At 43.4% G+C, this 26,328-nt stretch overlaps 1 protein-coding gene across 3 annotated transcripts in view; it reads left to right on the forward strand.

Moving 5' to 3' along the window:
* The first annotated feature begins 2,741 nt into the window (after nt 1-2,741).
* Nucleotides 2,742-26,328, forward strand: part of B4GALT4 (beta-1,4-galactosyltransferase 4) — a 30,096-nt gene continuing 6,509 nt past the window's right edge. Inside the window, exons 1-7 of one of the 3 annotated variants that reach the window (XM_082221598.1) lie at nt 2,742-3,031; nt 7,559-7,739; nt 7,837-7,985; nt 10,352-10,821; nt 12,297-12,529; nt 15,892-16,079; nt 17,022-17,144. In XM_082221598.1, the coding sequence (XP_082077724.1) occupies nt 10,551-10,821; nt 12,297-12,529; nt 15,892-16,079; nt 17,022-17,144 (815 nt within the window). In that variant the 5' untranslated portion in view covers nt 2,742-3,031; nt 7,559-7,739; nt 7,837-7,985; nt 10,352-10,550. The remainder of the gene's footprint in view (nt 3,032-7,558; nt 7,740-7,836; nt 7,986-10,351; nt 10,822-12,296; nt 12,530-15,891; nt 16,080-17,021; nt 17,145-26,328) is intronic. The other 2 variants (XM_082221597.1, XM_082221596.1) reach the window with 2 other exon arrangements.

The following is a 26,328-nucleotide window of genomic DNA, read 5'->3' on the forward strand; positions in this document are numbered from 1 at the left end:
CTCCCACCATGCACAATTTCATGACTTATTTTAAAATAATGTTTTGGACTACAATCCACAGGGAAATATTATTCTTAACAATAATGTTATAACACTTTCTAATCTATGAAGTAGTTATTTACATGCTGTTTAATGGTGCATTTATCTTTAGCAGTTTCTCATAATGTATGTTTGACATGGATATATGTCAGAGGTGCATGCAGAACATTTGACTAACGATTTAGTTATATCCGAGCCAATTACTATCTCGTTTAGTTTAACTGCCTGAGTAGTCCTCAGGGCTTTATATACATTGGTATTCAGGATCTATTATATCTCTGGCAGGTTTACCACAAATTAGTTTCGTGCTGCAAACAGAAGCAAATCCACAGATTAGTTTTTAAATTAGGACAACATCTGAAGGGCTACAGGTTCCTTACTCTTGGTTTATGTGAACTGCCTGGTGGGATCTCTAGATTTATGTGACACTGTGAAATGTAGCAGAAACGTGAGTCATATAAATCAATTGGCAGAGGTGTAGCTGTGTAGAGTCTTGCAGAGTCGACACCTCCCCAAAATACACCTGGTTCACCCCACACGTTCATCTTTTCAGAGCTATATTTGGGGGAGGGGGGTCATTTTGTTGCTGCTATAAATAATTGGCAATCAGAAATTCTTGTCAATCTACTAATCATCCAGAGGATATTCTGCTTGCCCTGTTTTAGAGTTTTCAGGTAAGATTCGTATAAATCAGTTAGTTAGCACCACCTAGTGTTTGATTGTGTTTTTAAATATATAAGTATGTATCATGCATCTTCTCCTGCCAACCTAGCAATTTGAAAGCATGTCAAAGTGCAAGTAGATAAATAGGTACCGCTCCGGTGGGAAGGTAAACGGCGTTTCTGTGAGCTGCTCTGGTTCGCTAGAAGTGGCTTAGTCATGCTGGCCACATGACCCAGAAGCTGTACGCCGGCTCCCTCGGCCAATAAAGCGAGATGAGCGCCGCAACCCCAGAGTCGGTCACGACTGGACCTAACGGTCAGGGGTCCCTTTACTTTATCATGCATGTTGCTTTGGGTAAGATTAGATCTAAGCTGGTGATTATGAGTCTTGGATCTGAATCTTTGCATCACCTGCCTCTAGAGTCCCCTGCTCCACCCCTAGGACTCTGATCCTTATCCTTTAGCATCACCTTTATTTTATGTATGCTACTACATCAAAAACACTACAAGTGCATTGTGTATGTTTTAAAAGGCTGTTGCTTGGTATGTATAAATAAATAAATAAATAAATAAGAAAGATGTGACTTACACCATAACTGTAAAGTAGGGTATAGGAATAAGTTTTCCAAGTGCCAAAAGTTAAAAGAAAATCTCTAAACTAAAATCTCTTCTACCATGCACATTCCTTGTTGTTGTGGGCATATATGTGCATATGAGGCTTAAATCAATTTGCCCTGAAAGGTCGGCAGTGCAGTTAATTAAAACTTGCTTTCACACTTCTGCTGTAGGTATTGTATTAACAAATGTCACATGTTGGATAAATAGAATAAGCGAGACAACTGGTGCATCTTGGAAAGCTGTTTTTATGGTACCTGTCTTTAGAAATGTTTTAAATAAATAATTACATAAAGTCGATACAGCCTTAGTAAGAAAATTGTGCCAAATTACCTAGTGAACCCATCAGTGCATAGGACAACTGGCTGCAACATTTATTTATTTAATTTAAACGTATATGCTGCTTTTCCATGCAAATATGATCAAAGCAGCTCTCGACACAACAAAGATGCAAGTCGATACATAATGACTATAACCATCAAATACTGAAGAACTTCAAAGCGTAGCATGGTGATCCAAATAACTCAGTTTGAGTATACAGTATGAACATCATATTTTAAGGTTGTTGTAAAATAAGCTATAAAGGATTGAAACGTCAGTTAATTATAAATAACCATTCCAACCCAATCACATACCAACAATAATAAAACCATTGCGGCCTGTGTTTTGTTAGCCCCAAAATGGAAAATGGGTGAGGTCCCAACCAAAGAATAATAGGAACTCAAGTTGACAGAATATGCTTGCAGAACATAACATATAGAATAAGAGAACAAGAAGAACATACATTCAGAGAAGATTGGAAAACGTTTATTGAATATATGGGAAATAACTGTGTGCAGCTGAAAACGCTGGGAGCGTTAAGATAAATTCAACAGTGTCAATAAGTTTTGATGGATGTAATAATGGAATACTGAATGGTATAGTTTCTGTAAAATATGCAGTGATTTATGATAGGTAAAATAAACCACGGAAAGAGGTGGGAAGTGACTGATATTGTAAGGATGTTTAAATGAGTACTTTAAATTGTAAAACAAAATTTAATCATATATCATAAAAGCAGCTGCCACTGCAAGTTACTGAATACAGGGAAAACATCTCACCACTATTATTTTAATATGGCTTCATTTGGAGTTATGTCATAGGCTGAAGAAGTCCTATGTCAATCGAGGACATCTGTTGGAGGAGAATTGACAAGGTCACGGTTGTCTGTGGTTGGGAATGTTTGGATGGTCTATGGTCCTAAGCTTATGGGGTGCAATTTCAAGCATAGAGACAGAAGAGGAGCCCTTGAAAGGAGACGCCAAGCGCGCTAACCAGGACGCGCCGCTACTTGCGCGCGCGAGAGAGAGAGAGACGCCGGGCCTCGTTTCCAGGCAACTGTAGCGGGGGTGGGCAAAGCTCCGTGACGCTCTATCTGCCGGGAGGAATCTCTCTATGGTTAATCGGAGGCGGCCGTTCGGTCCGTGTCTCTGTGGTTGGCGGGGGATTTGGGTTGATACCCGAAGCCCCGTGTAGCCGCCGGACCAGAGGCGCCCGGGCGGGCGGCGCGTGAAGGAGCCCCGTGGCACCTCGGCCCGCTTCCCGCGTACCAGCTTCCCGCGTAGGAGCAGCGGCCTCTCCGGGGAGCGGGGAAGGGATGCTCTGGGGCTGCCCGAGCCCGCGAGCGCTTTCTCGGGCGTAAAACCCCCGCTGTGGTCGGCGGGCCTCCTCCGAAGGTAAAGGGACAGCCGGAGCCCCCTGAGCGCGGCGGGACTTGCCTGTGAGGAGACCGGCGGGGGCGGCGTGGCGGGGCAGCGGGTTTAGGGGGCGCACCGCTCCGTCGAAGTCTCCGGGGTTTTGGGGGTGGCGAGTAAGACCAGGCATCTTGGGGGGTAAGTAGCGCAGCCTGGCGCTTTTCAAGCCGGAGGTGCGTAAAATGCGCGTCTCACAACACAAGTAGCGCTGCTCCATGGGGGCTTCCAGGGGAGGAAGGGGCTCTTGGCGTTTGGGAGGGTCCTCACAGGAGATCCTGCTATGCCTGGGAGGTATATAAAACGCCCAGTGGAAACGAATGAGTGTTTAATGCATTTTCTCTCTCTGTGTGTTTTAAAACAGAACTCTATACAGTGGTACCTCGGGCTACATACGCTTCAGGTTCCATACGCTTCAGGTTACAGACTCCACTAACCCAGAAATAGTGCTTCATGTTAAGAACTTTGCTTCAGGATGAGAACAGAAGCCGTGCAGCAGCGGCGCGGCAGCAGCTGCAGCAGGAGGCCCCATTAGCTAAAGTGGTGCTTCAGGTTAAGAACAGTTTCAGGTTAAGAACAGACCTCCGGAACGAATTAGGTACGTAACCCAAGGTACCACTGTAGAGCACATGTTTTTTTCTACTTCCTCTCAGTTCTCATAAAGCTCTGGTTGGGATAGTGCATGGACTTGGGTGGCTGCCAGGGGGAAATTCAAGGAATGCGCCTGGAATGCTGTGAATCTGTACACAAGGCTTTGGTTGATGGCTGACTCGAAAAGGGAGGCTTGTCTGGGAGGCGGCTGCCCGGAGTCCCATACAGCTGTTTGTCTCTGTTAGGTCTCTCCTTTAAGGAGGCCACAGAGGTGTGTGAGCCGGATGACAACCATTTGAGGTAGGTTACGCTAGAGTGAGAGTGGATGATTTACCCCGGGCTACTCAGTGAGCTTTATATATGAATGGGGATTTGAACCTGATCCTCTGGTCCTGGAATAGGGTACCTTTTTCAACTCAAAGGATGTGTTTCCTTGTGGGCAACCTGAGGATTGCGTGCCCCTGGTGCGTGGGGCAGGGACCAAAGTAGGTGGGGCAGGTATGCACCCTTGCCTTTGTACAGTTGGCTACAAGCTAGGCATGCAAAACTCAAGAGGTTTCTTACATGCACAACTCGGCATCCTCTGTTTGGACAAGCAAGAAGCATTATACTTTAAGGACCAATTCTAGCCAGGCAAAAACACTCAAGGAAGAGCAGGGTCAGTGAGTGTTATGGCCTTGGGAGACTTCCAAGGGCCATATGGAAAAGACTGGAGAGCTGCATTCGGCCCCTAGACCTAATTTTTCTCAGCACTGCACCCAGCTGGCTGAATGATCCTTTTACTCCAGAAGTCGCTCGTCTGCACTGTTACGTGCTATTAAGAACTATGTGTTAAAACAGTTTACATTGGATGATTAATCTCATTTTTTTGTTGACATTTGCAGAAATACATTTGATACTTGAGCTTAACTTCTATAAAGCGTAGTTACTTTTATTAGTAAATACAATTCCAACATTTGATACTTTACAGATTACATTCTAGAATAGGGACAACGCCCATAATCCCCAATCACTTACACTTAGCAGCTGTGGCCTTTTCTCCCTCCTTTCCCCCTTCCCTCTTTCCTCTATTACGGTAGTTGCTTTCATTTTCACTTCAAAAGATCACCATTACATTGCCGATGTGATTCTCCTTAGGTAAGTTTGCAGTCCTGTTGGACTGTCAGTGAAAAGCACCATGGGGAGACAGGGAGAGTTATTCCTATCTCTCACTTCCTCCTGCAAGTTCCTTTTAGGGGCCAAATCATACTTCGTTTTAATCATGCTTTTTGAAAAGTGCACCAGATGTTGCTGTTTCTTTATTTTGAAGAATAAAAAGAAGCCTTGGGTTCGGGGGCAATATGAATTGAGCTCACAACAGAGTCTGTCACACTGGTTTCCCACAAAAAAACGCCTTCTCATCCCCCCTCCTGCTGCTGTTTGCTCTGAAAGATGCTGAGCCAGTTTGACACAACTGAAGGGTGCTTTGCTTTGACAGAAGGATTGTGCAGTTTGAGTTGTGCTCCTCTACCTGAAAACTATCTGGAGCAAAGTCCTGGCCATTTTCTTTAGTAACCCCAGTCTTTGAAGTTGGCAGCAGGGCCAAAGTGGGCAGTGGCTACAAGGTGAAGTTGCAAGCGGTGAAAATGAAAGGAAGAGAGGGCTCTTTAGGGTTGTTGCTACTAACCTTGCCTTATAGCCCCACCGTATGCATCATTATGTGGCAGCACCAGGGAATGCACCAGGATTAGGATTGCAGCTGTTGTACATCAAATGAGTGCTGACAGTGCCTCAACAGACAGGAGACGGAAGTTCAGAGCCTGCTATTTAATTTGCTGCCTCTCCCATCCCAGCATGGGTCTCTTTATTACTCCCTTTTATTGCTGAAACTTAATGAGTGTTTGTGCACAGGCGTTGCTGCACCTCTTTTAATTGAACCAACTTCTAATTAATTTTCTGGATGCAATCATCACCTGAGGAAATAATTTGTCTCGATATGTGTGGCTGACTTTTTCTTTGGTTTTGCTAATAGAAACTGCCTTGCTCTGTGGCATCTGCAAGGTACACTGCTTTTTCTCACCAGGGCAGCAGTTCCAAAAGATAGTGCAAGATTCCCAGAATGATTTGGATCCTTTGCTTTCCAACTCCCAGAAGCAGGATATTTATATACTCAGAAAGTTGCTTTATCACATTTGAAGTTAATATTAGTAATTGCTCTAAGTGTTGGAGCCAAGCCAGAAAAATTTAATGATGCCAGAAGCCACACATAAATGAATAGAATATGCTTGGATTACAACTAACCAGCCTCATTGATTTCAATGGAGCAAGAACAGATTACCGTACTTTTCCTAAATGAAGGTCACTGTTTAAGCACCTACAGCACCACCAGCTGGAAGCTGTAGGAGGACAAAGGGAGATTACATTGTCCACTTGACACCTATCATCCAGAGTCTGTTGTCTTATCTGGCATAGGGAATTTCAGTAATTATGCCTAGTGTGCAGAAGGCAGCAGAAGAAGTGTTTCTTTTCCTTTATAGACTGGCAAACAGATCATAAAACTAGAGTTTATTACTACTTGTCAGAGGACATCTGAAATTCTAGATTTCCTAAGCACGAAGGGGGAGGAAGCGTTTCCTAGGATATATCATAAGTTTAGATTGAAGCAAGAATGACTGTTAATTGTTAAATGGCTATGAAGTGATTTGGGGGGGGGGGTGAATGAACCAAATTAAACAAGACAGATGCTAGTAATGCAGCTGCATTGTGGTGCTCAGATCACATATAAACTCAAGTGTTAACCTGGTTAAAGCCTGGTTGAAATTCTGCTCCTATGCATTCATTTGAATCCTCAGGTTTCATTTCCAGACCAGATTATACAAACTGTTTGTTACAAACATGTTGGACTTCCTGGGCAACTTGCTTCTTACATAACTGTTGAATTTGGGAGCACTTTGGCTGCTAAAACTCCTTAGCAGGGTTTGTAACGTGTAAATGAAGAAGCAAAGTGCAGGGTAAGGAGGGTGGGAATCTGCTATTCCTATGCTGGGGTGGCATTGATTGAGCTCAGAGTAGACCTATTGAAATTAATGGACCTAACTTAGTCATGTTGATTAATTTCATTGTGTCTACTAAGTAAAATTTAGTTGATTCCCACTCTGGTCTTTATATGTTGCTTCCCTTTTCATGTTTATAGACCAGAAACGTAGGAAGCTGACCTTATTCTGAGTCAGACCACTGGTTCATTGAGTTCTGTATTGTCCACTACCTGACTAGCCGCTGCTCTCCATGGTTTAAGGCAGGGAACCTTCTTACCCCTTCTTGAAGACACCGGAGATTGTACTTTGGGCTGTTTGCATTCAAAGCGCATGTCTGATTACTGTTATAAAAAAACCAGCTCTTCTCCAAACTGGTTTTATTTATTATTAACCCAGGAGCTATTCTGTGTGGGTGGCATATATGGTACATTTAACTCACAAAGAAATTGGTGCTATATCTTGAAGCTGGGACAGCTCACTTGGTAGAGCATGAGACTCCTACCCTCAGGGTTGTGGGTTCAAGCCTCACATTGGGCAAAATGACCTCAGGGTCATGAACATTGGGCAAAAGATTCCTGTATTGCAGGGGGTTGGGCTAGATGACCCTTGTGACCCCTTCCAGCTCTACAGTTCTGTGATCTATGACTTCCTACAAAGGCAGAGAAACCTGCAGGACAGAAATAAATCTGGCCTTGTATGTTTTGGCAACCGATTTTGTGAGGCCACTTTTGCACAGGCATCTGTGAGTGTTTCCCTGCTCCAGCTCTCCAGAATTTCCCTGATGTGGCTTCTTTTCACATCTTTCTAGAAAGAAGAGAGAAGTGGTGGGAGGAATTAAATGTCTCGGAAGGGGTGAGGGAGTGGCTTTCTAACAGGGGAAGGCTGAAACTGTTGACTTTTCTTTCAGTGGCTCCTGCAGTTTTGAGCAGACTCCTCCTGAATCCCTGAGAGGCAACAGAGGTTCCTTTATGGTGTGGGGTTTCAGGTCTGAAAAGTGCCCTGCCACTTGGCACTGGAGCCCTCGTAGCTGCGATAAGGACAAAACAGCTTCACCGCAGCAGGAAGAGGAGCAGCGGTGGCAGGATCAAGTAAGTCTAAGGGGCTCGCTTTCTCTTGGCTCAGACAGCAGGAAGGAAACGGGAGCGAGTGGATGGGTTGTATCTTTGACTCGAGTCTCTGTTGCAGGCTGAATGGACCAGGCTAAATGGGAGCTTGATCACGTTTACTCCAGGGGAAGGATTTTCAGCGTAGAGAGCAAGAAGGACAGCTGAAGCCATATTAGAAATGATGAAAGTCGGGAAAGGGGTGAATTTAAAAGCATTCATTGAACTCAGGTCTTAGTTCTTTCACTTTCAGGTTATCTCTTGTCGGTATTTTCAGCTGACCTTGCCTTCAAGGTTTTTTTTTTAGGTAGAAGTGTATCTGCCTGCATGTGTAAGGAATGCAAATGAACTTAGTCTGTGCTTTCCAGCCTTTTCTGATGTTCTCCTAAAATTTCCTTTGGGAGCATAGGAAGCTGCTTTATACTAAGTCAGACTCTTAGTCCATCTAGCTCCCTATTGAACTGACTGGCAGCTTCTCTCCAGTCTTACCTGGAGATGCTGGGGATTAAACCTAAGGCCTTCTGCATGCAAAGTTAATGCTCTGTTATATTTATTACATCATATTTTCCCCTTACAGGGACTTAAGGCGGCTTACAGATTAAAATAAGAACAGCTGAAAGTGGGGTGGGGTGGGGGTGGAATAATTAAAAAAAACCACATACAGATAATTGCAATAAAAACAGCATGGCCCAGTCAGTACAGTCATACCTCATGTTGCGTCCGCTTCAGGTTACGTGTTTTCGTGTTATGTCCCACGGCAACCCGGAAGTACCAGAACGGGTTACTTCCGGGTTTTGCCGCATGCACAGAAGCGCTAAATCGCGCCGTGCGCCGATGTGGCACTTCATGCTTGTGTCAGTTCTGTGTTACGGACTGGCCTCTGGAACGGATCCCGTCCGTAACACGAGGTTCCACTATGTCTTATTTCGTGCTTGCACCACATGCCTTTCTGTATGGGATATCCTAACACAGAAGCGGGGAACCCAAGGCTTGGGTGCTTCTTTGTCTGGCCCTTGGGACTTTCTCCAGGCTGCACCCTCACCGGCCCTGCCCTGCCCTGCTCTCTCCTTGAGTGCCTGGGTGGACGTGTGTGTGCACGTAGAAAGCTCTGAATTGTTCTTTTGCTGGAATTTAGCCTTCTGTACAAATCTGAGAGTCACATCTGTTGCCTCATCCCCCCTTTTGCCACCCAGCTCTGACATATAGCATCCAGAAGGTTGCCTGCAAGAGTATGCAGCCCCTGGACTGAAAAACTGTTCCCCTCTCCCGCTTTATACATTTATTTATGCAGTGTCTTTGTGTCTGTGGTTTTCAAATGCTTAAAATGGGCCATTAGTTACTGGTGGAGAAAAACACAGGTCATTTCCATTCAATGGTATATATCCACACCAAGTCAATACAGAACCTTGCAGTCTCCTATTTGCAGCCATTTCTCAATACACAAAGACACCATTGCTGTATATAATTGTGAATAAATAAATGAGCATTACTGCCAAAGCTGCAGTTCATAGTTAATACTGGAAAACAACAAAACACCGTCAGATAATATATCCTATACTTGCATTGGAGCTACACCATGTCCTGAGGTCTCACGATCACAGTGCCTTTTCGCCATATTGCTTATTTTGAATGTGTATTAACATTATTATTTATTATCTGCCCTTCACCCTAAGGTATCATGGTGGGTTACAACAATTTAAAAATACATTAAAAATGGTTAAACAAAAACATACAATTACAAGAAAAAAATTACAAAACATAGTGAACCCTGAAACTACACATCTCATGAGTTGGTGGTATGGAAAAATGCTCTTTTTGTCATCTTTCCTTGTATATTCCACTTGCTTAGTTAGTTGCAGGTTTGTTGCAAAGCATTATTTGCTTAGAGGGCAGGTGCGAATTATAGTTTGCTGGTTTTAGAGCTTGCCACAAACTTGTAACTTTAACAAGTGGAAACAAGATACTGTATGTGAGAAACTGTCCATGCAATGGCTTAATTCTTGTGCTTTTTATTTTTCTATCCCTATTGCATATTTAATCACTTTCTACAACTTTTTTAAAATTTCTGCTTAGTTGATTTTGCACTTTTTAACCCCAATGTATTTATCCCCTTATTTTTCCTGCATCAGTTGTTTGGCACATAGCATTGCAAAGATGCATTCCTCAAAATCACGCACCTTGTCTATCTACCAGACATCAGATCATATATTCAGAGTACATGCTTCAGCCTCCCTACTTCCTTTTTGCATTGCTGTTTGCTGAGCTGAGACTGAAATGCCATGCTTGAACTTGCAGATTGAACAGTGTGTGTGTGTGTGTGTGTGTGTGTTTGTTTAGCATTTAATGAGCTTATTTTTTACCTATCTGCATTGCATTTCTCCTACTGTTGTGTTAATAATGTACTTGCAGGGGGAGGAACCATTGGTGTCTTGCCCTATTCTAATGCTACCTTGTCATCTTAGGATGATATGGCTGATGAGGAGAAGCGCGGGGGGGGGTTAAGGCTGCTTTCAAATGTATATGAAAATAGGAGTTCTTCTGTTTAAAGGTTGGAGGGGTGATGGCATAGAATGACCTTTTCGTCTCTCTCTGAACAGGTCGACTCTTGTAATGCCTGCCTTCCGCTTATCGTTCAGCTAGAAAGACATGAGTTCAAAAGTCAGAGGCGACTTGTCAGAATGCGGCGTCACAGAACTCCTTGTTTCGTCTTGACTTTCCTGCTCTCCTCAAAGTGCACTGTGACAAGGAGACGTCAAGGACAGTGTTGAGGGAGCAGCGTATAAACCAGGCAAGGCCATGGGCTTGAGCTATGCCAGCCTTCACGTCTCCTACAAGCTCAAGCTGCTCATTCTATTCACCTTGTGTGTCTTATTGGTGGGCTGGGCCACTTCCACTTACTTAGTGGATGCCGTGCACGAAACTCCAAGAGCAAAAAGCATCGTGGGGAGTTTCCGAAAACCAACCACTATCACAGAGGAGCGAACGGAAAATCCGGACAAGAGCACCATGCCTACTGTGAAACTGCCCGTAATGAGGCCCCCGTGTCCCTCTCTGTCTCCGTATCTGCGTAAGTTGATCCATGTTTTCCAATCTCAGTCTTAAAGCAAGACTTCATGGATTTTGGGGCTTTAGCTAAGAAGTCAAAGAGGGGAGGATTCCCTCCCCCCCCAAAAAAAAATCCTTAAGGCATCGGGGGGGGGGGGAGAGACTTCAGGCTTGTGTGCCTAATCAGGGCTGCCAGGCCTCCCCATTGGACCTGCAAGGCTGATTTGACCAAGCCATATCCACCTGCCATACCCCAATGTTATGCAAGGTGTTGGGAGTGAGGCAGGTAAAGTTGCAGCTGTGCCAAAAAGGAGATTGCGTCTGCAGAGCCCTGTGTATAGTGCTCTGTGTGGTTCTTGCAAGCCACCAATGATCAGGTGATTGGTGGAGCTAGCAGGGAGCTGTCCATTAGGCTTTGAAGCCCCAACTATCAACAGATTGTCAGGGCTTCAAAGAGCTGTGCAGGGCTTTCTGCAAACACCAATGATCAGCTGATTGTCAGGGCTTGCAGGCCTCATGGGATGAAAACAGGTCAACTGGTGTCATTGTGATGTCAGGTGACTGACAGGTGGGCAGTCCCTCCCACCTTTCACATTTGGCCCACAGTAGGTGGCGGAGATTGGGATCCAGCCTGCTGTCCAGATCCAGTTCCTATCCCTGTCTTAAGGAGAATTTGTCATTTGCACATAGATGAGAAAACACTTGTAGCTTGTAAAAATCAGCATTCTGTTTTCCTCTTGGCCTTACATTTCTCCGTCTGACATATCTTCTAGTACTATTCAAAAACATGATTCATATGTCACAGTTCTGTGGCTGAATCCTATGCCAACAAATATTAGAATTCCATGGAGATCCTTTGAGAAATTTCCATTTCTGTGCTGAAACTTGTGAGATGGCAGCCAACAGTGCTAATGTGAGCATCTCCTCCATAATCGAGGCACCCCACATAATTCCACTATTCAGATATTGCTGGACCAAGTGGAAAAGCTATTCCTGTACCACACCAATAATGTATGAGTCTGACCTTAATAACAGGGATGGTGAACTTGTGGTCGTCTTACCTTCCACTGCTTTACAATTTTTGCAGAGTTCCCTTTATGGTTTGCAGTTACTAGTTCCCAGTTTTGGGGTTATGTTTCTAGCCTGCTCTTAGGATTATGGTACAGAGTCAAAGGTAGGAGCCCCCGGGAACCTCTGGATGGAAGGCCTAATTGACAGCTGACCACATTGAGGAAGAATATTGCTTGCCCGCCCCCAATCATCCTCCCCTTTCCCCTTAGGTAACTTAAAGAGTAGCTTGCTGGCCAAATCTAGCTGCTTACAAAAGATTTTAGTGTATAGTTCCAAGTTAAAAAAACAAAGCATCAAATAAACCTCCTCAGTCTCCGAAATGGCTTCGCAGATTCCTAAGCATTTAAGTTAATTTGCTCTTACGACTTACAGCAGCTGTGTTTATAGTTTACGAAGATGAGACTGAAGTCATGCCTTTTCCCATAGGAGGCCCTAGCAAGCTTTTCTTTAAGGCATCTCTCACCCTGGAGGAGGTGCAGAAAGAGAATCCTCGAGTGTCAAAGGGACGCCATCGCCCAGAAGGCTGCTTAGCTCAGCAACGTGTCGCAATATTGATTCCACATCGCAACCGAGAGAAGCACCTGCTGTACCTGCTGGAGCACCTTCACCCATTTCTGCAGCGGCAGCAGCTGGACTATGGCATTTATATCATCCACCAGGTGGGTCCATACAAAACATCTGCAGCTAGAGATGAGGGGTGAATCCAAACCTTCCTGCCCTGTGGTTGTGTCTAGAGGTCTTTTGACTGTTGTGTCTGTTTGTGCAATTGGGGATCAGAACACTGCTTCAGGCACATTCCACATCGTTTCCCCCAGTCCTGATACAAATCCATATCAGTGTGTTACCAGCGGTTAGGAGTCCCCATGTGCACCGGTCCTGATGAGTTTCGTCTTCTGCTGCAAGAGCTTAAAGCAGATCAGATGAATTAAGCGGAGCGGGTGGCAAATTAACTTTATGCACTGTTGGTAGAGCATTGTTCTCAAAGCTGCCAGGCTTGAGAAATGTGTCTTGCTCAAATAATTGCCTGTTTGTGTCCTGGGGCTTGGCTCGCGTTTTCATGTGTGCCTGACTTCCTTCGGCTACGCTTGGTGAAGTTCCCTTGCACTCACTGCTTTAGAGGTGGTGGTTTTTGTAAAGAATAAAATGTTCTTTGGCCTTCATCTTCCCTTGAGCGCAAAATGTGGCAGCATTTATAGCAGTAGAGACACACATTCTTGGCTCACGCTTCACGTTTCATAAGTCAGTCTCCTATTAATAAATAATACGTTATCAAGTCAATTTTTTATTTTTTAAAAAAGGATTACAGTGGAAACTGGAGATGGTACATCTGGGTCTCTTGCCCTCTAGAGCTGCTTTACCTATCCATTATTTTATTGGCTGCTCCTGTTCCTAGGCTTGTAAGCTACATGGATCAAGATGGGGTCAGAGGGGTATAATGCAGCCACATCGCTGTAGCAAAGCAGGTTTGGGTCTGGTCAGGGCTTGGATAGGAGGCTTGGGAATCCCATGTCCACCACCTTGAGTTCCATGATGGATGTAATACTCTTAAGTAGACCAAATTGACATTGGTTTGATGCTCTTTTCTACACCATTACATTCTGGCTTAGTGAGAACCTAAATGAGGAATGTGATAACCATTTCCAAATCTCCTGGAATAATACAAATTATTGGGGCTAGGGGATGAGAGTTCCATTCCTTAAACTGCACCAGTCTTCTGCTCAGAAGTAATATTTGCACATGTATTCGTCATCTAATCAGGTGAGGTGGGCTAAATTTTTAGATACATTGAAGTACCGTATTTTTCACTCCACAAGACGCACCTAGTTTTTGGAGAAGGAAAACAAGAAAGAAATATTCTGAATCTCAGAAGCTAGAACAGCAAGAAGGGATCACTATGCAGTGAAAGCAGCAATCCGTCTTGCTGTTCTGGCTTCTGGGATAGCTGCGCAGCCTGCATGCGCTCCATAAGACGCACACACATTTCCCCTTACTTTTTAGGAGGGAAAAAGGGAGTCTTAAAGAGCAAAAAATATGGTATGTTGCAAGTGCTGTACACTTGGCTAGAACTAATTCCTTAAGGGCTGACTTTCCACTTTCCACTGACATTCTACACAGCGATCCTGGCATCCCCTGGTAGGCCTAAGGAAGACCCTTGTCTGAAGCTGTGAAGAACTGCTTCCAAGTCTGTAGGCCTGGACTGGGGAACCTCTGGCCTGGGGGACAAATGTGACCCTCAGACCTCTACCCAGGTCTATCCCAGCTTCACACCCTTCTTGAGTTTGTTTGCCTGGCTGGAATGTATCCTTAAACTCAGAAGAACATCTGAAGGCAGCCTTGTATAGGGATCTTTTTATTGTTTAATGTTTTATTATGTTTTTATATAAGCTAGAAGCCACTCAGAGTGGCTGGGGCAACCCAGTCAGATGGGTGGGGTAGTAATAGTAGTGGTAGTAATAATAATAATAATAATAATAATAATAATAATAATAATAATAATAATAATAAATATGCCTCTTGCTCATCTGGATGGAGGATAAAATGAGAGTGTGAATGTGTGTATAAACTACCCTACTATACAAGGGTAGGGTTTTCATTTCATTTTCACCAAGGCATTACGTTTTGCCTTTGGCCCTGCCCCTACTGACACCTGGCCCTTGAAAGGCTGCCCAGGAACAAATGTGGCTCTTGGGTTCAAAGATTCCTTTCCCCTGTTGGAGACAATACTAAGCTTAGGTGGACCACCTGTCCTTTTGCAGCACCTGCTTTTTGCCTGAAGCTGCCTAGAGTCTCAAGTTCAGTGCTGAAGTGACAACTTGCTTCATCTTGGCAGTCTCAGTCTAATTTAAAACAAAAGCAGCTAATAGTATGCTATTAATATTCATTTGTCAATACTTGGTTTTTATAAAACCATCTCTGTATGAAAGAGAAAAGAGGAGCTCTTTTTTCCTTTTAAGAAGGCTTTTCATCTTTTATTCATTTCCTGTTTGCCTGGTGAATGCTATTCCGGAAGAGTTCTGAATGCTTTTGTGAGTGTCTCTGTTCTCCATAAGAAAGTGTACACATCCTTGCCATTATAACAGGCTTTAGGTTGCTGAAGGAGAAGGAAAATATGTATTTTTTATATATGTTTGTAGAAGAATAAGTGGGGGCAAAACAATATTGTCTGTTACACAGAAAGGAAATTAATATTCAATTTAAAATCTTCTTTTATTGTAGAGTGAATGAAATATGGCCAATGCTAGTGAACTTTACAATGCAAAATATAAGTTTGAGGCTGCAGTCCTAATTATTCTTACTAGTGAATAAGCCCCATTGAACACAGTGGGACTTACTTCTGGGTAAACAGGCAGATGATTAATATTGTCATTCCAAGAAAGGAGTCCATACTCCTGTATTTTAAAACTTAAGTTGCAAACTGAATACTAAATGTTTAAATTATCATACCTCTGTTGTAGTCAATGACCATGGGTTGTGGAGATCTTTCCCAGCGACTTAACAATTCTGTTATAAGGTAAACAAGTAAAACTACAAGAACAAAAAATAAAATTTCCAATTTAGCCCAAGACCTAGGTAAAAACAACCACAAGACATTTGAATAGATTAAGCAGCCAATGGTCTTAGCAATAGTTCAGATGGAAGAGCTACTGATTGAGGCAGTTCTAGGAGGGGAACAGTCAAATGGTAGCTGGTCTCAGCCAAGTTAATGGAGGGCACCGTTGCTGCCCTGTGTTCTCCTTTACAGGCAGCCAGGAAGGGTGGCTGCTGATGGGATGAGAGACACTGTATATGCAAGACGAGTTGTTTGCAGCTAGAGCTGGATTGGGCTCAAAACACACATATGTTTTTATTCATTTACAATATTTCCCTTACCTTTTCTCTCAATCCCACAGCTGCTTTTGTGGTACAGTTGCTGTGAGCCAGGAAAGGATACTGTAAACATGTGATCAGGAGAGCATCCTGATAGGAAGTTTACTTGGTTTTAACAGGTCTGACGTAAATTGCTTCCTTTTCTTGTTTGCAGGCTGGGAGTGCCAAGTTTAACAGAGCAAAACTGCTGAATGTGGGATATTTGGAGGCCCTGAAGGAAGAGAACTGGGATTGTTTCATATTCCATGATGTGGACTTGGTACCAGAGAATGACTTCAACATTTACATGTGTGGCAGTCAGCCAAAGCACTTGGTAGTGGGTAGAAACAGCACAGGCTACAGGTAGGAGCTGGGAGAGAGAACTTGCCCTTTCATAGTGATACAAGTAGGGACGCTAACAACAGGTGATTACCATTGCTTGAATTTTGCAAGCAGAATTGAAGCAGGCACCCTAGCCACCCATCCTATGTGCATGTGTGTGCGCGCACACACACACTGCAACCCATCTTGGTCCCCATGAGAAAAAAGCTTGCCTTGGGAGCCATCATAAGACAGAAGGTGGATACAGTTTCTGGGAAGGTGAGAGAGACCTGGCATGACTCACTTTTTCCTCTGCATGTTTTTCTAAGCAATGGGGTGAGCAACTCTGCTCCCTCTTGAGTGTAATCTGTAAGGGACCACATGTCATCTGTGTGTGAACATGAAGCTAGAAGCAGGTGGGGCCAGATCAAAGTGTGGGTGGGACTACCCCATTCTCTTTCTTCTCCACCTCTCTTTTCCTCTGCAGTAGGCTGCTGGTGGATGGATGAGTTATTCTTACAGGTGGTATGAGCTGAATGCTGGGCAAAGGGCTTCTGAAATTAGACCCAACAGCTACATAAAATTAGCCTTAGGGCTGCTAGTTGCCAGCCTGGGAGAAAGATGTGGAGTGCTTTTTATGTATATATGTACACAGCCTTACCCATCTTCAAGGAGCTTCCCCTACCGGTTGTCCTGTCCATTGTCCATCATATTTTATATCTGTAGGGCTTTTTCCATTTCACAGAATGAAATGTCTTTGAGTCAGATTTCATGCCATAGGTGAGCTAACACTGCTTGCTCAGGACATGGCAAGGCCCCTGAGAGCATATCTCTACACACACTTCATTATTCATTTTTTTTGCTTCAGCAGATGGGTAACTGAACTTTTTTCTGGCTATAAAATAGTTTTTGATAAAGGCTATGTTTGGGTTTATGCCACTTTCTGAAAAGACTTTTTCTCCACCACTTCTTATTTGTTCCTAGGTTGCGTTACCAAGGATACTTTGGGGGTGTAACTGCTCTAACAAGAGAGCAATTTTCCAAGGTGAATGGATTTTCTAACAACTACTGGGGCTGGGGAGCAGAGGATGATGACCTCCGCATCAGGTAATTGCACACCTAAGCAAAGTGGGTGGCATAGATGGTGGATGATTGGAGCTCCTTGGATATGACTCATACGTTGCTTAAAATGAATACAGAAGGGGAAGAGAAGTGCTATGGGCGAATTGGAGATGAGAAGCTTGTGCAATATAAATAGCCTAAATAGGGATATGAAATCTTGACAGGAGTACAGACACTAGTTTGAATTGTTTTTTTAAAAAATGATATTTATTGAGAATTTAAAGTTACATAAAAAAAGAAAAGAAAAAGAAAAAGGAAGAAAAAAGAGATTAAACAATACAAATCAGTAAAAAGAGAATAAAAAGTACAAAACATACGATACACTAAAATCAAAAACAAAAGCAAAAGAATAAATTTAAAAACAAATCCAATATTCCCATATCCTTATCTTCATTAACTTGTTTCATCGACCTCCTCACACCTCCCTTTTTTGTATTCTAATTATTAATTATCTCAGCAAATCCTTTCCATCTTTCACTGTATTCTGTCCTTTAGTTGTCTTAATTTATTTTAGCCTTATCTTACCATATATAAAAAAACAAACCTTAGAACTTAAAAACTTATTTATATATAACTCCTTATAACATTTTGACTAAAGCCTAATAGTTTCATTCCAATATTTTCCTAACAGTCATTAATTTTGCAATATTTCTCTAACTGAATTTTTAAACTTTCTGCCAATCTTCATCCACTGTCTCCTCTTCCTGGTCTCGGGTTCTGTCAGTCCTTTCTGTCTGTTCCATCTAGTCCATCAACCTGGTGATCTTATGTCCGAAGCTCTTAACTCTTTTCCATGTCCCTTCTGCAGATCTTCTTCATAATTGTACCTGCACTTTACTTTGTCTTCTGCTGGTCTTGTACTTAATTTCCTTCCTTTGTCTCTGAGGAGTAGATCTCGGGGGAACAACCTAAGAATGTCTTTATCCCTTCTCAACCGGTCAGCCCGTTCTCCATGGTTAGCACTAAAATCCAAAAAATATTCCAAAGCATACTTCAATGTCCCTCCGAAGTTGAGGGCCTCGACCACTCCAATCTCCTCCTGGCCCAAAACCAAATCCCAAAAGTCAGGACATCCCTGCATAGGAGGATATAACCAACTTGCCATCTCCAGTCCCAACAGGACTCCGTCTCTCCAAGTCTGACTCACTCCAGATTCAGTCATCAGAAACGACAGCTTGTGTTCCTGCAAGGCCACATCTCTCTCAACTTGTATTACTTGAGGTTCAACAACAGCCTCCTCCTTTGTCTTCTCTGCGGCTTGCCCTGTCAGGGCAGATTCCTGGGTCAATTATTGAGCAGGTTCTATATCAGTGTTCGCTGTTTGACCGAAATTATCAGTTGCAGTAGTCATCAAATCCATCTTCGCATGAAGCTGCTCCAACAAAGCACTTGTCCTGCACAAAGCAGACACTAAGGCTTCCTGTGTCAACATTCTTGTCCAAGGTCAATGTCTGTTTCTCACGATCCTTAATCTCTACAGCTGTAGAGTTCCCCAGGTCCACTCCAACAACCGTTCAAAAGCTTCCTCTAGAGGAAACAATTTCTATTTGTATCCATCCTTTTACAAGCAGATCCAGCAACAAAATTGCTTTCGTTTTTCAAATCTATGTTCCCTTTTAGTGCAAAAGGAAACATTGGAGTCAATATGTTTCTCTTATTTGACTATCTGTCAACATACGTTATTATTCACAGTCAATGAACTTTCCCAAAACGTCTATCTTTGACAGCCCGTTCCCAGGTTCAAGACGATAGAAATTTATCTTTCTTTACTCCCTCTCCTGCAGGCTTGAACAATTTAAGATTTCCCCCCTCTTCTCCTGCTTCCAAGGGGGGTTTTGTAGTTTTAACCGATGGAAATTTAGTCCTTTACAGATAACTTTGCAGACTTTAGAATCATAGAATCATAGAGTTGGAAGAGACCACAAGGGCCATCGAGTCCAACCCCCTGCCAAGCAGGAAACACCATCAGAGCACTCCTGACATATGGTTGTCAAGCCTCTGCTTAAAGACCTCCAAAGAAGGAGACTCCACCACACTCCTTGGCAGCAAATTCCACTGTCGAACAGCTCTTACTGTCAGGAAGTTCTTCCGAATGTTTAGGTGGAATCTTCTTTCTTGTAGTTTGGATCCATTGCTCCGTGTACGCTTGTCTGGAGCAGCAGAAAACAACCTTTCTCCCTCCTCTGTGTGACATCCTTTTATATATTTGAACATGACTATCATATCACCCCTTAACCTCCTCTTCTCCAGGCTAAACATGCCCAGCTCCCTTAGCCGTTCCTCATAAGGCATCGTTTCCAGGCCTTTGACCATTTTGGTTGCCCTCCTCTGGACACGTTCTAGTTTGTCAGTGTCCTTCTTGAACTGTGGTGCCCAGAACTGGACACAGTACTCCAGGTGAGGTCTGACCAGAGCAGAATACAGTGGCACTATTACTTCCCTTGATCTAGATGCTATACTCCTATTGATGCAGCCCAGAATTGCATTGGCTTTTTTAGCTGCCGCGTCACACTGTTGGCTCATGTCAAGTTTGTGGTCAACCAAGACTCCTAGATCCTTTTCACATGTACTGCTCTCAAGCCACGTGTCACCCATCTTGTATTTGTGCCTCTCATTTTTTTTGCCCATTGCCGGTGGCACTAACCCAGAAGTCCGACACTAGTTTGAATTGACTGCACTTAGATGAAATCATTACAGGGAGTTACTGGTTGACTAGTGACCAGAAACTGTCTGCTTGCTGGAAGGGTTGTAGCTCAGTGATAGAGCATTGGCTTTGCATGCAGAAGGACCCAGGTTCAGTCTCCAGGTAGGGCAGGGAACAACTCCTGCCTGAAACCCTGGACAGCCACTGTCAGTCAGTGTAAACAATTCTGAGCTAGATGAGCCAATGGCATATGGCAGGTTCGTATGCCCCTATCTTTTAAATTGACCTTCTTTACCTAGCTATTATTTAAGGCCTTTCCTAACGTGGGCAGCGGGAAAGAATCCTGCTATCTCTTTATTACATGTATATGCTTAAGTACTAAAATTGGTGAGGACCACCCACCAAAGAAATATTAAAAGGAGGAGGGGAAGAAGGACTGTGAAATGGGCACAGCATTCAAAATGAGATGGGGGGAGGGCTCATAATGCACTTTTGCTTCAAACACCAAAGCACCATCTAAGAAACATCTATGGTGATGCCACAATTGATTTCCAGCTGGCAAAATACACCTGCAACAAACTGCATTATTGCCCTTGAAAAGCAGGTGCATCACAGCAACTAAGGACAAAGTATGACTTGAGGGGAACCCCCCCCCCAAGAAAAACAAACATGGTTGGAGCTAATGGTGGTTATAATCCAAAATACATGGAGGGCACCATGGGGAAGGTCATTCATATTTATTAACATCACTTTCCCAGAAGGATGGAGGAGTGGTGGTGGTGATTGTGAACTCAGAAGGTATCTTGTACTGTTGAATGATAGCTTTGAATTCACAAAGGGTATGACGTTCATGGAGACAGACTTGTTTCATCAGAGGGTTTTTTTTTAGACTTCAGATATTGAGCAGGTCAAGTTAGCTGACTAAATTTCAAAAAAATGCAGCTGATCTCTTTCTCAACTTTCTTTTATCAACTTGCATGTTGGCAAAACAGCTATTTTCCTCACAACACCGTTGGAATGATGTCATTGGACGGTTCAGTGATGGTTGTGGTGTCCCCACCAATAAATTGCACAGCCTGGAACGGTGCTTAAAGCAGTGTTATCTCAAATTCTGTCTGTCGCAAATATCTTGTGCTCATTATTAGCAGCAAACTGTGCAGATATTTTAAGAGTACAGTGCTACCTTGGTAGTCGAAAGCCTTTGTTGTTGAACAAATCGGCTCCGGAACGCCAGAAGTGAGTGCTCTTGTTTGAGAACGTTTTTCGGAAGCCAAATGTCTGACATGGCTTCTGTGGCTTCCAATTGAGTGCAGGAAGCTCCTGCAGCCAATCGGAAGCCGCGCCTTGGTTTTTGGACCGTTCTGGGAGTCGAATGGACTCCTGGAACAGGTTAAGTTCAACAACCAAGGTACCACTGCATTTCAAATTTTTAACTTCTCTTGTAGAAATTTGAGAAACTTCTGGACATTGACAGCTTTGCACTGAGAGAGGTACAAATGTCTAGCATATCTGCTATGCTATGTTCCTGCTGCTGTCGCTAGAAAAAGCAATTTCTAACACATTGAAGCCACAGAAATGTGCAGTGTGTGGAATTAAAAAGAAAACAGTAATCATGGTAATATTAAAACATTAAGTCTCCTGTAAGATGTGTATCATAATCAAATTTCTCATAAGTCAGCATTTCTGAACTGCTGGCTCTTCTTGCTGTTGTTGGGGAGTCTTGCTTGCCAGCTGCGTTTACAGTTTGATTGGCTTTTGGTTACAGGATCTGTTTATTGCTGCCTCAGAGAACTTGTCCTTTCTGTTTACCTTCCTCTCTGAATGTCAACAGAACTGCCATTTACAAGAAAATAAATACTGCAAGCTGATAAAAAGGAAAGATAGAAGCATTGTTCCTCTTGACTGAATGCTAAAAAGGGATGGGCTGGGATTGAGAGGCAGTCTTTTTCTGTAGATGGCAGCAATTTTCAGTCCCAGCTGTGTTTATCTCTTGCAGGAAATACAGCAAAGAGTCTTGTTGCACCTTAAAAACTAGCAAATTTATTATGGTATAAGCCTCTTTAAAAAAAACAACCAGAGTCTACTTCATCAGACACAATTGATTTAATTAACATGGTGGCACTTTATTTCCTCAGCCATCTTCATGGTGCAGCATGTGCCTTATTGCATTAGTAATGCTGCTGAAATTTTGAAAAAATGTCACTGATAGCGTTATTTTTTCCAGAAGTCAACTTTGGCTCTTTTTGAAAGTTTATTTATCTTTTTTTTATAATAATATTTATTCCTTTTACAACAATTTAAACACAGAAAAAACAAAGAAAAAGTAGTACATTACAATACTAAAACACTACATAAAAATTAACAAAAAAACCAAAAACAATTTTAAAACACATCAAAAGAGAAGAAAGAAAAAAAGAAAAAACTTCCAATGTCTTATCTTTCTTTCACATATTTCCACGGCCTCCTCACACCTCCCTTTTTGTATTCCACTTCTATTAATTATTTCAGCAATTCCTTTCCATCTTCCCCTGTTTTCTATCTTATAATTATCTTAACACATTTTAACCTTATTTTCCTTTAATACTCTATTAATCTATTTATACTTAATTCCTTATAACATTTCTACTGAAGCCATATAACTTCATTCCAACATTCTTCTAACATTCATTAATTTTACAATATTTCTGTAAATAATCTTTAAACTTTCCCCAGTCTTCTTCCACCGACTCTTCTCCCTGATCTCGGATCTTGCCAGTCTTTTCCGCCAAGTCCATCTAGTTCCTCAACTTCATCTGCCATTATCCAACACTTCAGTGCTTCCAAGAGACAACCATTCTCTCAGCCAGCAAAAATCAGATGGTTCACAACCAAGTTTAGGGGTCTGGCAGGGCAGGTCCACCTCCTTCTTTAGCATCCGTCAATATCTTAAATTTTACTCTAGGCTTCTTGCCCTGCCAAACAAATCCAGAAACATCCCTCTGCCACCTCCTGAAACAATCCATCCCATCCAAAACTCGCACTATTTGGAACAAAAGCAACATCCCCGGCAACACAGCAACCCTCATCCCCACCACAACAGCTCGGCCCAACAATAGCAACTTCAGATTTGTCCATATTTCCCAATCCCCCTTCTCTTCAATCCAACGTCCTTCACAGTTACCCTTAAATAAATTCACATTTTTGGCGGTCATACTGACCCCCAAAAGCCTCTCTTTCTCAACCGATGTTAGTCCTGTCTCCTCCTGAAGCTCTGTCAAGCTTTCCTTTCCCAATTCAGGTAGGGCTGTGGTCCTCAAATTCATCTGTTTTTCTTTAAATTCCATCATAACAGATGTCAACTTATGTTCATCGAGTTGCCTTTGAATGGATGGGGCTCTCTCACACTCCAGTTGTATTGTTTTACATTTAGCAGCAAGGGTTTTCTCCTCCACAATTTGCCGTGTCAAGGTAAATTCCTGTATCAATCTCTGGATGGTTTCTGTGTTGGTGTTCACCTTTTGTCCCAGATTGTCTGTTTTCCTGTGAAGCTGTTCCAGCGAATCGTTTATTTTCACTAATGCGACCACTAAGGCCTCTTCTGTCGACATTTCATCTGTTTTTTCTTTTCCATTTGCCATAACACTTGAGAGATTCAAGGTCAATCTCAGAGTCTCACAATTTTTATCTTGCAGCTGGAAATCCCCCTAGCCCAGCTCTTATAAAGTAACCAATTTCAGAGACTTCCACTAGGGGGAAACAGTTTCTATTTATAATAGTCAACAATGTCCCCTTTAAACGCAACTCATACAATCCAAAGTTAGTTTCAGATTTCAGTTACTTTTTACTCCTTTTTAGAAGCAGCCGGAGACAATAGAAACAATGTATTTCTCTTACTTTGCTAGCTGTCAAGGAACGTTCTAAGTGCTGTCAATGAACATTCCAAAACGTCAGTCCTACTGGCATCCCATTTCCAGGGTCAGAGCAGCGGTATTTTAACTCCCTTCACCCTCTCCTGCAGGCATACTCAGTCCACAACTTCCCCCCTCTTCTCCTGCCTCCAAGGGGGGTTTTATGCTCTTTACCGATGGAAATTTAGTCTTTTACAAAAGGCTTTGCAAGACTTCAGCCTACAGCCTCCTTGCCTCAGTCTGTTTACAAATAGGGAAGGCGGACTTCCTGTTTTGAACCTCCCCGTTTCGATGCCAAATTAAACGTTTAAAATCCGATTCTCCCGTCTCAGCTCTACTCACGGGTGATTACTTTGGAGTCAAATTGTCCACAGGAAAAAGTCAATGCTCTCCGGCAACAGCTATGCGGCTTCGCTCCGTGGAAGAAGCAGACGATTCGAAGCACCGCACCGCTCACCCCACGTTGCTCCGGATCCCCAAAACCGGGTTTCCTCGTGAGTAGGGATGGCGCAAAAGGTGCCCGCCGAATCCCACATTCACAGGCTTCTCCCGCCTGTGATTTTTACTGGTCTCCGCCTTCGCAGTGGCAGCCAGACCCAAATTTCCACGGAGCAGATTCCTCCCGGTCAGAGGAAATCCGCCATTTCCGGAAGTCTCTGAAAGTTTATTTATCAGCTGGGTCCTGTAGGGAGGCATTTAGTTTCTTCTTTATCGAAAACCATAAGTATCCTTGCATCTTGTGAACCATCTGTTTAAAAAAGGAGTTATTTTTCAACCATGTCAACTGGTAATTTGATCCGGGGTCTCTCCATATCTCTGGCTTCTCTTTCTCCCTGTACCCTTCACTGAGGTCTGTTTATTTGCCAGTGAAGGCTTTATCAATAAGTACATGGATGCTGCACATGTCCAGCGCTATCAGTCAACATCAGCTACTTATTTTATGGTTCCAAGATAAAATAGCCTAAAGGAGTGGCTCTTAATTTTTTTTATGATGATCTGCAGACCATCTTATTCCAGAGTCTAGATAAATTGTCGCTGCCAGCTTACAGTCCCTGGTGCATATACCCTTCCCCTGAGATGAGTACATCAAAGCCTGGAGGAGCTGAAATCCAGTGCTGGCAGCAATTTCTAGTCCCCCGGAGCTCTGGTGGACATGGAGTAGGACCAACATGCAGCAACATCTGCAATTGTGTGGTCTGGGTAGCAGCTGTGCATTTCTGGGTGGGGCTCACCATGGGCAGAACTACATGTTACACAGGCATGCCAGCTCCTGGTGGCTTCTCCTCCCCCTCTTAAGGAAAAGCAGAGTTGAGAGGAGAAGCTAAGGAACATGGAAGTGGTGTGTGCAATTGTACTTCCTCCTCTGCATTCCCAATCCCTGCTGCGCCTCCTGCAGGGTCCTACTTGAATTTTGTAAATGGAGATAAAGTCTTGTCTAGAATTCTGCAAAGGGGAAAAAATCAGCTGGGGGAACAAAAAGTTCCTGGGGAAATGTGGTGGGCAGGCTTCCGTGCTACTAATCTCCTCATCAGAAAACTGTTTTTCCTTGGTTGGGGGATTCCTATGTATTCTTGTATGTAATTTGCAGTTTGTGGCTAGAGCAGTGGTTCCCAGATAGCTAATTATTGAGGATCCCCTATTTTTAAAAAGCCAAAGCCATGGACCCCCTACTTTTGAAAAAAAAAAACACCTCTATGGTCGTTACCTGTGCAAAGCAATTTTTTGAAGAAAATGTGGGTTAGCCCCTAGTAGGCAAAGGTTTGTAGGTATACTAAAAACGGACCCTAAAATTTGTGATATTGCCACAAATTGCCTATCCCCAGACAGTAGGAAAAACTTGTCTCCATTGCTCCACTACAACTGAATAAAATAAAAAAGCAATTGTGTCCCTAACGTGCAAGTGTTCTATTTGCAGAAGGCTTTTTTTATATGAGAGAGTATTCAAACATGCCATTCCTTACTTGTAATCAGAGATGGTAAAGGTAAAGGTAAAGGTACCCCTGCCCGAACGGGCCAGTCTTGACAGACTCTGGGGTTTGTGCGCCCATCTCACATCTATTGGCCGGGGGCCAGCGCTGTCCGAAGACACTTCCGGGTCACGTGGCCAGCGTGACAAAGCTGCATCTGGCGAGCCAGCGCAGCACACGGAACGCCGTTTACCTTCCCGCTGGTAAGCGGTACCTATTTATCTACTTGCACCCGGGGGTGCTTTCGAACTGCTAGGTTGGCAGGCGCTGGGACCGAGCAGCGGGAGCGCACCCCGCCGCGGGGATTCGAACTGCCGACCTTTCGATCGGCAAGCCCTAGGCGCTGAGGCTTTAACCCACAGCGCCACCCGCGTCCCTGGCAATCAGAGATGGTACACCTTAGCAAAACTTTGCAGCATATGGTTGTGCTAACTGAAGGATCTTGCACCTTCAAGACATAGGTGAAGGCTTGGTCAGGGCTTGATACAGTATTGGTGAAGACTAAATAGAAAACAGCTGGAATTTTGTAATGTTGGTAATAGTAGCAGTAGTAGCTTTAGTAGTGATGATAATAATTTATTATTATTTAGTCCTCCTGTGCCCAAGTTTCATCCCTGGCTTAAAGAGATTAATTAGTTAAATACAGTACTTATTTTGAGTGAGGTTTTTAT

The sequence above is a fragment of the Podarcis vaucheri genome, assembly GCF_965113315.1.
Source record: "Podarcis vaucheri genome assembly, chromosome: 4".
Classification (NCBI taxonomy): domain Eukaryota; kingdom Metazoa; phylum Chordata; class Lepidosauria; order Squamata; family Lacertidae; genus Podarcis; species Podarcis vaucheri.